This window comes from Lepisosteus platostomus, chromosome 2, assembly GCF_059453375.1.
Source record: "Lepisosteus platostomus isolate fLepPlt1 chromosome 2, fLepPlt1.hap1, whole genome shotgun sequence".
Lineage (NCBI taxonomy): Eukaryota > Metazoa > Chordata > Actinopteri > Semionotiformes > Lepisosteidae > Lepisosteus > Lepisosteus platostomus.
In genome coordinates, this window is record NC_142612.1 from 72,241,040 (window position 1) to 72,258,934 (window position 17,895).

General features: G+C 39.1%; 1 protein-coding gene across 3 annotated transcripts in view; it reads left to right on the forward strand.

The window, feature by feature from the left end:
* dis3l2 (DIS3 like 3'-5' exoribonuclease 2) overlaps positions 1–17,895 on the forward strand; it is a 137,139-nt gene that overhangs the window by 72,952 nt on the left and 46,292 nt on the right. For all 3 annotated transcript variants that reach the window (XR_015929549.1, XM_088616872.1, XM_088616883.1), the window contains exons 12-13: positions 588–695; positions 7,492–7,725. Coding sequence is in view for 2 of the 3 variants with exons in the window: in XM_088616872.1 (XP_088472998.1) it covers positions 588–695; positions 7,492–7,725 (342 nt within the window). In the remaining variant the exon portion in view is untranslated. The remainder of the gene's footprint in view (positions 1–587; positions 696–7,491; positions 7,726–17,895) is intronic.

Sequence of the window (17,895 nt, forward strand, 5' to 3'; positions counted from 1 at the left end):
CAGTCATGTCTTTGTTTGACTTTGATTTGTGTGGTGAAGGCAAGATTTTTTGCATATGGGTTGTGCATACAGCTGGTGTTCTGTAAGTTTTACCTTTTTGCACCCAGTTACATAACTGCAACCCACTGCTCCTTCAGCAGACACAACAGTTTCACGTAGTTCTTCGCTCTTCAATTATTACCTTCTCTTTTTGGGACTCTTATTTTGTCATTGCCATATCCATGAAAATCACACTGTTCTTTCCTTACTATGGAGTCAGTTTATTGAATTTTATATGTTCAATGTTCAGTTCGCCTTAATGGTATTTTTGCATCCAATGGGGTTTTTCAATAAATGTATTGATCATATTCTTTGATCTGTAAGCAAACAAGCAACAAGGGGAAGAGCCAGGTCTTTTAAATGACTTCTGTCATAGCTTTAGCTTTAGTATGATCTTAACTGAATTCAAATGTTAAACAAGATACTAGAATTGGGGAGTGGTCCCTAGCTTTTTTTCATTACACTCCAGTGCAATTTCTTGTCCCAATCTCTGCATTGCAGTAATATTGCTGATTTTGTTTTCTGGGTTTGTTGTTTGCATTCTGCAGGTAGTCCCTATGCTGCCTCGCCTGTTGTGTGAGGAGCTTTGCAGTCTCAATCCCATGACAGACAGGCTGACTTTCTCTGTCATCTGGACACTCACTCCTCATGGGAAGGTACAGTATGCACGATCATATACTGATTTCACTTCTTCTGCTTGGCAAGCATGTGGACTATATCTATAAGCAAAAATGATATTTTGGAGATATGTAGACTGAATTGATCAGTTTAAAGTAAAAAAAAAAAGACACTTTCTACTTTTTGTTAATTTAGTCTTTAGCCTAACTGACAGAAAGCCACATAAACAATTATTCAGATGTTCTGTGGCTTGGCGAAAATCAGAAAATGTTCTGTGTGCCATACTGTTTTATTGGTTTTGTTTCTTATTTTTTCATCGTTTTTTAGCTGCGGGATTACTGTGGGATTCAAAAGAAAATATAAGCCGCATGTATTTTAAACCTCGCAGGCAGAAACAGCACTGTAATAAAACCGGGTGATTTCAGTGCACTTCGTTCGCCTTGATGGTTAAGACACCATTTCCATCAAGGAAATGTGTGATCAGACTTCACCGTGGCCCTGGTGCTGAGTGACACCAGCACTGTTTTACAAATTCAGTGTAGATGCTCTGTCCAGGAAAGCCTGTCACAGATTGAGATTGTGGGAAAGGAAGGAAAGGTTTTTTTCACCAAGAGAAGGAAACAGGGTCGCATTTCATTTTTACTGGCATCTTCTGTAAGATCAAATAGTACAAGGCTAATGAAATGTGTACAAAAGGTGTGTGCAAGATTCAGATTACAAGGAAATAATAAAGTGAAGCAATACTGAATTGTGAAAATCGTCAGTGTTTAATCTTTGTATTCCAGCCACTGCATTGTAAAAATCTAATATAGTATGACTAGGAGTGCATGACTAAAAACACCCCCTTAAATTTCAAATAGCATCTGCACTTGAAAGCTTCAAGTTATACAGGTGAGAATGGCAAAAATGCTTGTGGAATATGTTTACTGAGACAAAGTGAGTTATATGTAGACCTTTTTCTTTGATTACACTTTGATTAAGATTTAGATTGCATTCAGTATTTATATATTTTATACAATGTGATTGCTTGACATCATATTTCACTAGTTTAAATAGTGAAGTTCTTGGCTAATTTAGCTGTGTTCCAGCAGCCTTCAGGCTTGCAAACACTGAATGTAAAGAGCTTTTATCAATTATGATTTGTATCCCCTCTACAAATGTACATGTACTTGAGTACCTTCTTAAATATTGCACACTGCTGCTTTCATAATGTATTTTTTCTTAGTAATGTTTTATTTGGAAAGTTCTGTATGTTGCACAGCTTGCTGCTTGAATTGCCCCTTGGGGATGAATAAAGTATTTTGAATTTAATTTAATTCTCCTTTGCAGTTGTGCATATCGAGTTAAAACCATCTTTCCCATATTTTTCATGGGGTATGTGAGGAGGCTGAAACCCAAATGTCTTGTACCCTTTATTAGAAGAGACCCCACGTTTGATCTTCATCCAAATCTTTATCTGTAGTAGCTGTGAGAACTTTATAAGTAGATGTCCGAAAGTCAGTAGATTGTGGTCTGCTGTAGGATGGGAAATTGTTATGAGTACTATACAAAATATAAGAACAAATTACTCAGATGAAGTAAAGAAGAAATCTTCTACATCTTCATATTGGGTTTTCTGATGTGTCCCTTTTAAGTTATTGTATCAATTTCATTTAAACTGTTTAACAAACCTCACAGTGAATAACTACATCAGAAGCCTCTACAGGATAATTGTCTGAAGCAAATATCATTTTAAACCTCAAGTAAGGGGGAATTTTATACTCAATCTTTAGTTTTAACATGCCATTCTTACATTGATAAGTCTTTCCTTATAGTACCCGAGCTTATCACTCTTTGGACAGGTTCTGTGTTGTTTTTGTGGGAATTGGTTTAGGCTGCAGGTCATGACTTTTTCTAGACCTTCTCATGAGCCAATGTGCGTCACCACCAGTCTTTGTTTGTTTTCAGCCATTACAATGACAGTCCTGGAAAACCTAGATTGTCTCTCAAGGTCACATGTAGACAATCAGAGATGCTGCAAAATTACCCCATTTTTTTCTGTGGTGCCGCTTTGCTCGTTATCTCCCTCTTATTCACTGTGATCAGCACTGTTATTTTTTTGCTAAAAAAGCCTAACCCCTTAACAGCTCTTCCTCCTTATTTTTGAATATTATTGCCCTGTATTGTATTTGCATTGCTTTCGCTTGAAAATTGTATTCTGATTTCATTACAGTGCCTTTCAAAAGACCCATGCACTGTTTTCACATTTTGTTGTTTTGTTTGCAAACATGACACTTTGAAATAGTGATTTATATGTGCTTATTACACATTCAAAGCAAAAAACAGATGCAAATAGGTTATATGAAAAATGGACTGGAAAGTCATGGTGAAGTTTTCAAACCCTTTGCTTTGTCAAACCTAAATTCCTTTGAGTGCATAAAGTTGCCTTAACAACGTGCAGTAATTGTGTAACATGTTCCCATGATTTCAGAATAAAAAATGTACAACATTCATGTTCCTTAGTGAATTGCAACCACAGACTGAATAATGAAGACTAAGAATCTTTCATAAGTCAGGGATTAAGTAATTAAAAAGTACAAATCAAGAGAAGAATACAAAAAATCTCAAAGTCTCTGAATATTGTCACATTCTACTCATTTTAGAAATTAAGGTGCATTGTACCACCCAGACACTGCCGAGACTGGGATGTCTCTCCTAACTGAGCAACCAGGCAAGGAGAAAACTGTGAATCTGTGAGGTCAATGACAACTTTGAAAGAGCGATAGCATTCAATGTCTGAGAGAATGGGAGAAAATGTGACCGTCATAAAATATCCTGGTCACTCCACAAAGCTGGCCAATATGGGGTTTGCATCAAAGCGCCTGACTGATCCTGCAAAAGGTGTTATGGTCAGATGAGATTTAACTGGAACTGTTTGGTCTAAGAACATGGCAAATCTCCCCGTCATCACCATCAGTACAGTAAAGCATGGTAGTGGAAGCATCATGTTATGGAGATGATTTTTCTCAGCAGGGAGTGAATGGCGCAAAGGAAAGCCTGTTTTAGTCTGCTAAAGACTTAAAACTAGGGTGAAAAGTCATCTTTCTGCAGGACAAAGCTTTACTAGAGTGGATTAAGAATAAGAAACTGAATATCCTTGAGTGGCCCAGTCAAAGTCCTGTCATGAATCCTGTTAAGAATCAGTGATCCCCAACAACTTCCCCAAGCAACTTCAGAGAGCCAGAAGAAATCTCCCAAAAAGAATGAGCAAAAATCAAACCAAGCCAGTATACAAAGTTGGTAGAGACTTGAGGCTGTAATTAGTGCCAAAGGTGCTTACACCAAATATTGAGCTTAAATCTGAACACTCATACAATTAATTGTATTTTAAATTTTCTCCTTAGTTTTTGCTGACATTTACTGCAACCTATTTGTAACCTAAGAAGTCTTCTGTCTTAGTATTCAGGTTTTGAATAAAGTATTAATAAAGTTGTCTGCTGTATTTGTGATTTCACTAAATGGGACACCGTAGGAAGGCGCTGCATTTTGATTCATGAAAACTCATTGGTTTACAAGCAGCTTAAAATACAATCCCTTTTAATTGCATCTGCTTTAGTGTGGCATATTCATCACAGAATGATACAGGGGTGTGTATCACGTATTGCAAAATAGATTGGGTGCACAAGTATTAAAACTCCCTTTTCGTGATTTAGTGTTTTAGAATAATTGCATAAGCCATTACCACAGTATAAAAATGTGAGCCAGGTCATTTCTTGCAGGTGAAAGGTTTGACTCCATGTTTCGTCCTCTCTGTGTGTCCTACTTGCCTTACCTGCTTTGTTTTACCTACTGCCCGATGTCAGACGTAATGATGGTTAGTTGGCAGACGGATCTTGACCTTCATTTTAACATTCTGTGTTAGTGGGTCTTCAGTTTTTTTTTAATTCTGTGACCACACAGGTCTATCCATCAAATTAACAGTAATCTGACTGTCAAGGCTGGCTGTGGTCACCAGACAGTCTTTGTGTCACATCCCTGCAGAAAGGATACACAAGTGTGGCTCTTCTTTGGCTGTCATCCTTACCGTTTCAGCTCTTAGCTCTACAACCGTTTTTAGATAATTTATTTAGACTTTGCTTTTAAAGAACTGACTAATCGAACTACCCCTGGTATATATGAAAACTGGGTATTTGCAATAATGCAAGAATCTTGCAGATCATTCCTAATCTGTGGCAGAAGACCTTAGCTCTCTTAAATCCGAGCTGGATGCTGACAGATACAGTTCCTTTGTCCTAAAGCCTAGTTGTTACCAGCCCTGGTCTTGGAGGAACATTATCTCTTCTGGTCTGTGCTCCTGTCAAGTTCTTAATCAGGGGATAATAGGTTTCACTTTCCTTTATGGGGCATAGATATGAATTTGTTTTTAGCTCCTCAAAGGTCAAATTGGATTTGTGTTTGGTCTCAACCCCGTACCAACCTCTGAGTTTCAGAACTGCCCCCATTCAGGTGTGTTGACTGTAACCAATTGGACCTTTGTAGAAGGCGATGTCTGTTTCAGGACTGTCTAGGGTGAGGCCGCATTGATTTTAATATGCTGAACTCGCTGGAAACAGTACCCTTGAAGCATATTTTCAACACTTGGGGCTGACTAAAGAAACATGTAAAAGTCAAAACAACAAGAAGATCAATTAAGTTATCAATTGGCGATTCAGAGCTTAGCTGGAATAAAAAACAACTGGCAATGTTCCTCCAGGACCAGAGCTGGGAACCAATGTAGAGCATAGGAAAGCTGTATTTTAGCATGGCGGGGGAAAAAGCAGTGATCAATAATCAAGAAGTAACTGTGGACAGCTTTTGTTTTCCATACCTTCCAAGTCTTTACATTTTATCAAGCTTGAACTTTGATTTTTTTTAGTACTTTTTACAAACTGACAATGAACAAACTTCACAATTAAGTTTGTGTCGTCATCTCTCTTAAAGTACTCAGTTGAAATGTACTTATTATTAAGTCCTTGGCTGTTTGATTGAAATAATATCTAGCACTTTGATTGTTTGAATGATATATTCAGTAGGAATTTGATTTGGCAGAGCTAATTGTGATCCAGTCCTTTATTAGTCTTCATTAAATAATGCTTTCAATCCCAACTAAACTGAAATGTTTAAATAAAAAGTGCTATTACAGTCCACTCCGATAGCTTGGTTGTATTGTTTCATGGATTTATTTTATTATCTCTTTAGGCTTTCATATACTTTTTAATTTGTCCTATATAAATGCTTTAATATTAAAGGTAGTGTTTGCTTTCAAAACCTGCTAATACTGCTTAAATGTAGAAGAGAAAGTACTAGAGTTTCCCATGATCAATGAGCTTTCACCCATCAGGTTGCATTAATGTGGAATAAATTAACCGATGACGTGTTAGATGTTGCTGCCAATATATGCAAAACTGTAGGTGTGCATAAAAGGATACATTACACACCACCCCTGTAAGCCAGATGCGCAAACACAAGAACAGTAATAGTATATGCTTTGTCTCTGAACTTTTCATGTCTATAAATCATTTCCTTGATCTTGTTTTTAAATATTAAGGAATAATAGACTAACACTGCCATTAACATCCTGTTCCTAAAATCCCTGGGAAAGTCTTTCTAGCTTATGGCTCCATTGGTTTTGTATTGCACTTAAACCTTTTTTAACCTTTTTAAAAGCAGAGCAGTGCACTAGATGATATTGTCTCTTTTTGACTTGGTTTGCCGTGAAGTCGTGTTGAGCTTGATGATAAAAAAATAGGATTTGACATATTAGAAGTACATTGAAACTGTTTGTATTTTAATGTCCTCTTTTGCATTAATTATATCCATCCAATAACATAAGAGATCACTTTATTGGCCATATACAGTTTCTTGTATTAGGTATTTGTATTTTTCGCATACCCCAGCTAGCTCTCCATGAGACACACATACAGGGAGAGAGAAACTTGGGGTCAGAGCGCAGGGTCGGCCATTTAAACGGCAACCCGTTGGGGTTAAGGACCTTGCTCAGGGGCTCAACGGAGTAGGATTTCTCTGCTGGCCATGGAATTTGAACCTCAAATCAAAGTTTATTTATCAAATGCATAACAATACAGTGTGCAGCAGTAGTTGCAGGCAATGAAATGTCTTTTCACTGCCTGCAACCTGCAACCTTCCAGCCACAGGTGCAGATCCTTAGTCACAGTGCCACTGCTCTGCTTAGTTACCTTAATGGTAAGTTGATGAGGGTTAATAGGTGGCTGAAAAAACAGAGAGCCCAAGGTCACCCAGGCAATTCTGTTCCTCTGAAGGCAGCTGGGAACACAGAGCTCTTCCTGGACAAGTTGTGGCCTGTAGCTGGCCGTACCAAAGCGAGTTAATTTAGGAAGAATTACTTCTCTTTTTAACCAAGATACATTTATTTCTTAGATGTGTTAAATCAAATTTCCCGCATTAATTGTGTGTGTAAATACCAGACTGCCTGTATGTATACATCTTTATTAGGGGAATATGAATTGAGACCATATTCAATATATGCGTACAATAAGTGTACAATATGCGTATCAAGTGTGCAGTTGGTAAATTCTGGTAAATTAATACCAGCTTAAATACCAGCTGGAAATGGGTGGCATGGACACCTGGCACCAGTACACCATGTTGAGAAACGCATTATGTAATTATTAAAGGAAACTGCAGCTGTGGGCTGTCATGATCAGCGGGAAATCCCAGTCACTTAGGCAGTCTCAGCCACAGTGCCACTGCGATTCCCTGGCTGATTGCGTGAAACAGGCCATGTTTTGTTGTGGTCTGTCTTTTAATGTTTGCATTCCCCTCTTCCTCCGTCAGATCCTGAGCGAGTGGTGTGGGCGTACGGTCATCCGCTCCTGCGTGAAGCTCAGCTACGACCATGCCCAGAGCATGATCGACAACCCGGAGAAGGTCTTCCCAGCTGAAGAGCTGCCCCCGTGCTCCCCAGAGCACGCCCTCTCCGAGGTCCACCGGGCTGTACTCCGCCTGCACGGCATCGCCAGACAGCTCCGCCGGCAGCGCTTTGAGGGCGGGGCCCTACGGCTGGACCAGGTGAGCACCCTGCTCGCGCCGGCGACTCCAGCTCTGCAGGGCAAGAAGCAGCACACATTTCCCCAATGCAACAAAGCAGGATGAGGGTACAAGGGGCAACAAGTCACATTATTTAGGGTAAAAAATATTATAGAGCTGATTCGAAAGAAAAAGCGAGAAAGATGGCTTTTTACCAGCAGCCATATCACCCTGTAACTCATACAACTGGCAGCCCACTGAAGCTCAGTAGGTGTGAGCATGGTCAGTACCTGGATTGGAGACCTCCTGGGGAAAAAACTAAGGTTGCTGCTGCCAGTAGGGGGCGCTCACCCTGCGGTCCATGTGGGTCCTAATGCACCAGTATAGTGATGGGGACACTATGGTGTAAAAAGGCGCCGTCCTTCGGATGAGACGTAAAACGGAGGTCTTGACTCTCTGTGGTCATTAAAAATCCCAGGGCGTTTCTCAAAAAGAGTAGGGGTGTTACCCCGGTGTGGTGAGCGTTCTGGCGCACTATGGCTGCCGTCGCATCATCCAGGTGGGGCTGCACATTGGTGGTGGTGGAGGGGAGTCCCCATTACCTGTAAAGCGCTTTGAGTGGAGTGTCCAGAAAAGGGCTATTTAAGTGTAAGCAATTAATAATAATAATATTAAAAACAGGCTTATAAATTAATCTGGATACAGTACATATCCAAAATAAAATACCCATCTGAGTGAGTTTAACTATGACTATGGAAACTACTGCCATTGTTTCCGAGTGTTTCATTTTCATATGCACAAAAGGTGTTTTTGAACAAATTTATTTTCCTTGACATCAAAGGAACTCAGATGTGTTTATTATTCGGTATCCTCTGCTGCATGCGTAGCTACAGACCCAGAGCTCACTTCCAGTCTTCTGCAAAGTGGAGGATGTAAATACGGAAAGTAAAGCTTAATTGCTGTTTTAATAGAATTTTAAGTATCGTGTGTTGTAAAACGTTTTTAGCCTGTTCCTTTTAAAATTGTCTGTATCAAAGAAATGGAAAAATAGTGCTAGGAGCTGCGGAGGGAATAAACAATGGAGAATTCTTATATTTTATAACAAAGAAAAAATAAATAATAGCAGAGAACTCAGTGCCATATGTTGTTGTGGAATACAGGACACAGCACGTGTTTCTTTTGTGACCTTTGTATGGCTCTCAGGCAGCCCCAGGAAGCTTTTAGAGTCTTAATATCACCAGCATGGATACTGAGCTGCTTTCTGAAAGGGCTCTTTGGTTTCCATCTGTGGAACGCACAACATCCCAGTGGGAAAGCCATTTTTCGTACTACAGCCTTCATGCCATCAAATGTTTAAAAGTTCTAAAATGCACATATCACTTGACCTTTTTGCATGGAAATTCTTTGATTTGTTATACCATTTTTTTGGGTTTGGCTTTCCACTTTTTTTCAGAAACATTTTTAATTAAAGTTTAAATGCTCAGACTGAACATTTGTATGGGTAAAAGGAGCTAAAAGTCAGCAAAAATGTAAATATGTTGTTTGCTTAAGTACTCAAGGGGTAAAGATTGTATAATGGCATGAGGGGAAGGGTGAAAAGATCAGACACCGACTATCCCTTTGATCATTGAGTATTGCAAGGTGTATCACACTATCCAGGCACTTCCTAGATTGTAAGCTTTTGGCTTAAATGCAAAGCATTACAACTGATCCAAACCCAACACAGTGTGTCACCCAACTGTCAAGCATGGTGGTAGCAGCATTATGTAATGGGGCTGCTTCTCATCTGCAGCTGCTTTTCATCAGCAGGGACTGGGAGCTTGTTGCCATTGAGGGCAAAAGGGATGGCACAGAGTACAAGCAGACTGTAGAAGACAATCTGCTTCAGTGTGCTGAAAAAAGCAAAACGAGCCAGAAAAACCCCTTCAGCAGGACAATAAAAACACAAGGTCAAAGTGCCAGAATGACCAAGTCAAAATCCTGACTGGAATTCCATAGAAAATCTGTGGCCAGACTTGAAAATTGCTTTCTGTCATCAATCCACAACCAACGAGACGGAGCTTGAGCAAGTGTGCACAGAAAAATTGAACCATCACAATGTGTGGAGTTAGTAGAGATTCTTTTTCTCCCAAATAAATTGCAGTTGAAAGTTGCTCACAAAGGAGCTTTTACCAAGTATTGACTGAGGCAATCAACATTTTACTTTTTGAGTTTTCTTTGTGGTTTTTGCTGACAACTTTATACACCTTCAAAACTTCAGCTTTCAAACTTCCAGAAACATACGAAATGTGTACGTCATTTGTAATTCAACAAAATGGAACATGAAGGGGGTGAATACTTTTTCGGGGCACTATATATTTAACTTTCCTGAGCAAATATCACTTGCACTTGTGAGCTTCTTTCTCGCTTTATGCCTTGGTTTCATAGCCACTGTTCATTAGTAGATCCTTAATAGATACCCTTTCACAGAAATCATCTCGGGTAAAGAGCAGATTGGGTGAGTTAGTGATCAGTGCCTTAATTGATGGGGATATGGTATCAAGACAAGTGAGGTGGTGAACTAATCGGAGACAGTGCTGCTGTGTCTTGGGACTTGGAAGGTCAAGAGGCACTTCATTCAGCGGAGGAGACAATTCTGAAATGTCTTTGTTAATTAATTGTGACTGATAAGGGAAACTGATGACCATGAATGATTGCAGTGGGTTTAATAACCTGTCAGAATTGTTCAGCACTTGAAGGCGTAATGGAAAATTCCTACACTGGATTTTCAGAGGTGAAAGAGTTAAAATAAAAAAACATTAGCTTAAATTAGTGGCTTACTAACCAATTATGCAAACTTTACAATGATCGCCCTGACTCCCCCTCAACCACAGACACATATACCAGCCCCCTACACACTCCAGCTTTCTTAATTTTCAAAGTGCAATTGAATGGGTGCCCTCTACTGAAGTGCACCCATGCATGGTACTCTTGATAGCTTGGGCCTGTTTTATAAAATTTCTCCCTCGGCATTGCATAGCTGCCTGTTTCCAGTCTGTTTTAGAGAAGCTTGATGTTTCATAGGAGTTTTGCTTTCTTGTGGCTTATCTAGTCATGAGGGATATCTCTCTGGGAGCACTTTTAGCTAGCAAAGGTGATGCCAAATACATGCTTATTGCTTGATATCTCTTTTTGTATGTATAAATGTGATGTTTATTTGAAAAATGTAAAAAAAATAGGTAATGATCCATGTGTTTTTATCATCAAATATTCTTGCTTTTAAAAGCAATTTTAGTTAACACATCAGCCACAGAACACAGAATTAATCATTATAATAACAGATATCCTTACACTTATATAGCACTTTTCTGGACACTTCAATCAAAGCTCTTTACAGATAATGGGGACTCCTCTCCACCACCACCAAGGTGTAGTCCCCACCTGGATGGTGTGACGGCAGTCACAGTGCGCCAGTACACTCACCACACACCAGCTATTGGTGGGGAGGAGATCGGAGTGATGAAGCCAGTTGATAGATTATAAGGAGGCCATGACTGGCAAAGACCCAATGGGAAATTTGGCCAGAATGCTGGAGTAACACTCCTACTCTTTTCAAGAAATGCACTGGGACTTTTAATGACCACAGAGAGTCAGGACCTTGGTTTTATATCTCATATGAAGGACAGTACTTTTTTTGCTCTCGCCTGCAGCTAGCTCAAGACGGGTCTTGCTTGCTCTCCCTGGGGGAAGTATTCGGCATTCTCTTAAAGCCCTCCCACAGCTGACTCTCGTTAACACTCACTCTTCTTAGCTGTGGTTGCCAAGGTAATGTGTCATTCTCTATCAAGAGCTCTGCCTCTGTGCAAGACACACCCCATGTGATACCACAATACCTTGTGACATTTTTATATGGTTCAAATAACAACACAGGATAAAGAGTAATGCCATGTTAACTAATTTCACTGATTTCATCAGCTGTGGGAATCTTTGGGAGTTGGGAGCCTATGAGCACAACCCCTTCCTTGTCACGGTTTAGCTTAATATGAGACATCTTTTAAGGGCAGAAACCAGAATTGTATTATCTGATTTGCTCCACAAGTATGTTTGAGTGAAATTAAATGGAAGTCCCTGATGGCAAATAATCTAAGGAGGAAGCAATATGTTACCATCATTGAACCCTGTGGAACACCCAGGTAGTTAGTGACATCAGATTTACAGTTTATCCTAACCAAAGAAAGCAGATGTTAGTATTCCCCGGATAGTTTTCCATGTGATTCAGTAGGATTGAGGATTCAATATTTTTGATTGAGGGACCAGAAGCTGCACTTCCAGGAACAGAATATTAAGTGACCCAGAATCGGAAGCAATCAGCATATCATTCAGTTCTCTCTCTCTCAACCAGAAAGGTTCAAAGAACTCATTAGAAGCAAGATGAGACTGTAATTGAGCTGCCATTTCCTTATGCCAAGTTTGCATGAAAAAAGTCAAATTGGAAATAGTACTTGTTAATTGCTTGAGGGTCTAGACCATTTTTGTAATACTGCATGTCTCTTACGTATGATGGAGAGATAAAAGCACATGTAATTTCAACAGTATTAATGTTGAGGAATAAGGACTCGAAAAGGAGGCAGAACTGTAAAAGGTATAGTTACGTATGGTTAGTGCTCTGTATAATAACTGAAGAGTTGTGGGTTCAGACCCTGGGTGGGGCACTGCTGTTGTATCCTTGAGCAAGATACTTCTTTGACATTGCTTTAGTGAACTGTGCAGTTGTATGAATGGGATGAAGTGTAAATAACTTATTATTTTACTTAACATGTATACTGTACATTATTTTTTGAACCAGTCATAATTACACAAGAAGCAAAGGATGGCTAAAATACAAGCCTATCTTCCAGTGCAGGCAGATTTAAAGATCTTTAAAGCATTTGTAAGAGACAGGAGCTCTCACATTTCTGTTGTGTAAATAACGTTTTTGTAACCTTCAAGCACAGACTGTGATTTCGACATTAAATGTGCTGGCAACAACTCATTGCAAATAACAGACAAATGAATGGGTTTGTAAAACCACCACTATCCAACAAAGTGTTCAGAAATCACAGTGCCCTTCTGAAGTTAAATGCTATTGCTAAGGTAGTTGAAAAGGCTTTTTATTCAGCCTTTGTATGACGTTGTCTTGAACAAGGCTCTCGTTAGTTAGAGAGCAATTAGCAAGCGCAGTTAACCTTTAAAAGGCCACAGATCTCGGATGAGATAGAATGAATGATGTTGACCTGAAGATATAAATCCGGTACATCGCTCAAAGCTTTCAGATAAGATCAAATGGGTAAAATCATCACAAGGACATGGCCTGAAACTGCTTCTTGTCCGTTGATTAAAAAGTTGTGCTTAGGTAGTTGTTTAAACAGAAAGTTTAAAAGAAGGCTTTCTTAGACTTACCATGGGAAAAGCAAAATTTAGAGCCGTCGAAAACGCAATCAGAAGAACTGACGTTTTAGCATCAGAGTTGAAATGTACTGTATGAATATAATGCCATGAAAGGAAGTATAACATTGCAGGTTAAGAATTTTGAGCTCAGATCCGTTTCTTAAAAAAAGATTTGTGAATCATAAAAAGGTATTTCATATGCATAGTAAAAAAACAACTTTACATTTGATTTGTATAAAAGCATTAGAGCAAGGCAGCACCCACACACAAAGATTACATGCAGCAAGGTACATATTTTGGCTTTTGCCCATGCCTTTCTATTCACTTACTGTGGCTTTCTCTGATGGCTAAAGGCTGAGGCGTCTTCATTAATCGCTTCCCCGCACCACTGATGTCACAGATACCCTGAAATTGACTTGCTGACGTTACAAAGTGCAAAATGTAACACAGAGAACCTTGCATGTCTGAGGCGATAACAGAAGTGAGGGGGCTGGGGAAGAGACACTGTCCTCCAGGCTATCAAACCAGTTGACATTGTTTGGACCTGTGGATGCAAAGGTTGAATGGAGGCTTTGAATCACAATCTTGTTTCCTCAAGTGATGGATGTGAGTATTGTAGCAACATAATTGCAGAATACAAAATAGCATTCCATTGCATAATCAAGCATTAACATAATATTTTAAGAAATTTTACAATAATGCTAGGTGGTACTGTACTGTAAGCGAAGATGAAAAACAGGAGGCAGATCAAAGAAAAATAAGAAGACTTTCATTATTGGTGGTGGTATTTTTGCAGGGCAAACCCTTTTCCCACACATACAATTCAAATGCAGTGAAGTACTTAAAAAGGAAATGGTCAGATACTCATTCGTCTCGAATACTGCGTCGATAATTTCAGTCAGGAGGTTTTTCAGGACGACTGTTGTGGTGTTTTAAAGCTCGGTGAATACTGGAGGAGCAGGCTGAGCCTGCAGTACTGCTCTAATGCTGTCCAAAATGTTCATCTAGAGCAGCTCGTTCTGCACTTTCCCAAATTCCCCCCTTTTAGTAATTCACTCTGGGAGAGAGCACTACTGTACATCTAGAATTGCAGCAGCAAAGGGTTAAGTTTCTAAATGTACACAGTCTGTTGTAATATTTGATGAATATGGTTCTCAGACATGGTGCAATTCCAGACAGGTCACCTTTGTGCAAGACGCTGCTAGATTTGTCTTTAGCTTGGTCACTCTCAGGTTCTTTATCCTGCCTTTGGTGTAAAGTATATGTGTGGAAATCCTCCTGTTCACAGAGTAGCACATTTTCAGTGTGCTCTCAAAGACTGTATTCATTTTAGCCCACTTGTGGAAACAGTTTTCACTTTTTTTTTTACAAATGATCAAAAACTGCTTTTATTTGATCTTCTTGTTACGCCATGGACCTTAGGTTTGATGTCCCTGTTGTGTGAACATTGCATTAGAGCCTGGGTGTCCCCAATTTTCCTTGAAATAGTGGGTGCTGATACAGTTGAGGGGTATACAGTATGCTGCTGTTTGACGTAACACATAAGATTGCACACAAATCAAGACTCTTCCTTCAAGTTCCTGTTTTTCCATATATTTTCCCCACCTTTGAATTTTCACATTAAGGTATTATTTTGTCCTTATTTTGTGTGTTTTTCACTTTGGTAAAATCAAGCATAGTGAGTTTGAGGTCAGGGCATTAACTAAGCAATGAAATAGTTAACCCCTTACCAGCATAACCTGTTGGGCGCTTTCAAAAATACGTTTCGAGAGTCAAACAGCTTGTCCGCTGGAGTGAATTGGGTACAACCATGTACAAACTTAATCACACAGTGTCGTACCATTTAATTGCAGGAGGTCTGAAGTTCATCTGGCACAAGCTACAGTAAACAGGTCAGACATATAAACATCTTTGTGAAAGAAATTGGTTTATTACTGTAACAAGGCTATTTACTGTGGTTTGCTTCTGTGACCCTAGAAGTCACTTAATATACTTTCATCCTCATTGCATTGTATGGTAAACACCTATTGGATTTAATAAAAATACAAGCCTATTTAATACAACTTAATTATTATAGCAATCCAATGAGCGCCGCCCATGGAACCCATTTGACAGCTTCAGATCGTGGGGCTGTGATTCTAATGCAGCACAGCCTTAGTTAAAATACCTTTCAGGCTGAGACTTCACTTCCATCTGCCAGCACTGCACTTTCTGCTTTTGCAAGCTTGGTCTTATGAAGCTAGACAATTAAATCCATTGCTTTTTGTGTTTTAAGTTAGCAATGGGTTTTCTTGGATTACAATCATTGTTTTTGAGAATGTTAGGGGCCATGGTGAATCATATTTTTATTGAGCGTTGATTGCTGGAATGCCCTGTGAACACACAGGTTGTGTTGTCAGCAGGCTGCAGGAGATGTTGGATAAGGCACGTAGTTCTAAAATTGAAAGGCACTTATCTCTTCTGTAGTGTTAAATCAAGATTTCATTGTTATCGGTTAACTATAGAGTGTGTTTGTTTTCAAGCCAATTCCTATGAAATCATTGCTGGATTCTGTCCACATCATAGCCTTGAAACACATGGGCTATTGCCTTGGAAGTTCAGCCCCCACTGCGAATTAGCTTCTTCAGCTCCCAGGATCTTCCAGGCCGCTATAGGTGTGGACTAAAGTGCACTAAAGAAGTCTACTTCCATACATTGTCATGCATTTGTTTTGACTCAAGTATTTATTTTTTCATTTTTCTGAAATATCAGCATCACCCACGTTGGGTTTGTGATCTGTAGCCAACAGTTGAATTTTTTATCACGTGTAGTACCAGACAAACATCAGAAGCACTCTATTTCAGTCTGTAGAAAGGTGAAAATGATTCGTGAAAATTATTCTGACTTAGGATTTCCTTTTGTAATCCTCTGATCTCTCTGGAGCTTTTTTTTTTTTAGAAGTCAGCAGAAATTTCAAGCTTAACACAGACTGCCACCTTGTAACTCAAGCATAACTATCACAGACTTTTGTGCTAGTATACTTAGCTTTGCTGTGCACACACTATCACTGTGAACAAATTAGTGGTCGAAAGAACAAGGTCCTGTTCATCCTGTTTGGAGAAACATGCATCGTTTTGCTTAAGAGTTCGCTCTTCATGTAGGTGGTTATCTAATTGGTAATTTGCCAATTCTGTTTTGCGAGTTTTTTTTCTTTGATTACATTTTTGTATTCCACCAGATGCTAGTGTTTACAGGCACAATTGTACATTGATTGCCCCCTCAGAATTGCATTGCGTTTGTGCATTGACTGAATCAGATATGGATGGCTGTGTTGAAACAGTTCAAGTACAATACACAGAAACTGCATGTGCCATTTATTGTTTGGAATTAAGAAGAAATTATTGATTTTATTCAAGGTAAATGAGTCCTAAAAATGGAGTAAAAATGAATCAATTAACCACATAACTGCTGTAGTTTATTTCTTGAATAAAAGTGACATTAGTGGGTGAACCTAATCTCTGAGCAGCGATTTTAGTGTGAATCATCTCATTAGTGTTAAAGATATCCAGTGTATGCATACTGTTTGTCAAGCTGGGTCATGTGATGTTAAGCCAATTATGCCCTATTGTCTAATGCATAATGTTTACTGGAAATTATTATTGGTTGTTGAGTTGGCATAAGATTTCACTTGTTTCTCAGCCTTTCCCTTCAGTGTTTAGGAGGAGATAATGAGGAGGATTCACAGATAAACTGATGTGAAAGCAATGAGTAGCACAGGAGCCCACAGGTCACTGGTTTACTCTGACATTGAAGCTCTGAGGGGTGTTAACATTGTAATTACTAAGGTCATTAGGTTGTCTTTCACAGATTTCCAGTTTTTCTGGGAAGAAAAATAATCTCTCAGGATACTGAGGGTGTTGCTGAAATTAAAACCATGAAGGCACAGTATTAAACTGAAGCAGGTTAGAACTCAGTAATCAGTATGTACAATTTCATTGAGATTAAGTTTTTTTTTCTAAAAATACACACTAGTATTGCTTTCAATGTCCTAATTATTGTTTCTTTCCTTCGATTTGGTTGGCTCTGTAAAAACGATATTGCATGGAAGTGTGCTATACTTGTATTCACCTCATAGCTACAGCATTGACGTTACAGGCGGATAGTGTGTTGAAAACAATGCATATCTAATTATCTTACTAGTTTAGTTGTGTATCAGATTATATTGAAATGCATACGAAGGTAACATACACCTTGTCCAATGTACTAGGTTGCCCATCCCTGGTTTTGGAGAGCTGCAATCCAATAGGCTTTATGGAGAACTTTTAATTTTATTATCTTTCGTTTTGACCACTAAAGCAGGTGATCTCCTAATCTGAAAATATCAACACCCTGTAGTACAACAGGTGCACATTCCTGACTTAACTGAAATCAATATGCTAACTTGAACAAAACTCACGTGTTCCAAGTGTTTGAACTGCAGTTCTCCAGAAACAGGGCTGGGCACTCCCTGGGAAGATGTTTTTCCTCACTGGCATGTGATGTGTGTGCATGTAAATAACTGAGCTGTATCTGTGATTATTAACTCACCTACAGGATAGTTCATTACTTATTGCATTCCGTTTAAACCTACTGTATGGACCACCAGGATTACAGCATATTTATATGCAGTAATTCCTTCGTGTAATATTTTCAGTATCTAAAAAATACTGAAATATAGGTATACAATGTACAACCAACTTGGGCTGCAGATTTGAGTTTGTCAGTTAAGTAAAATAGTTTTACTAGCCTATGCACAATCCTGTGAGTTGTCATTAAAACAGAATCACA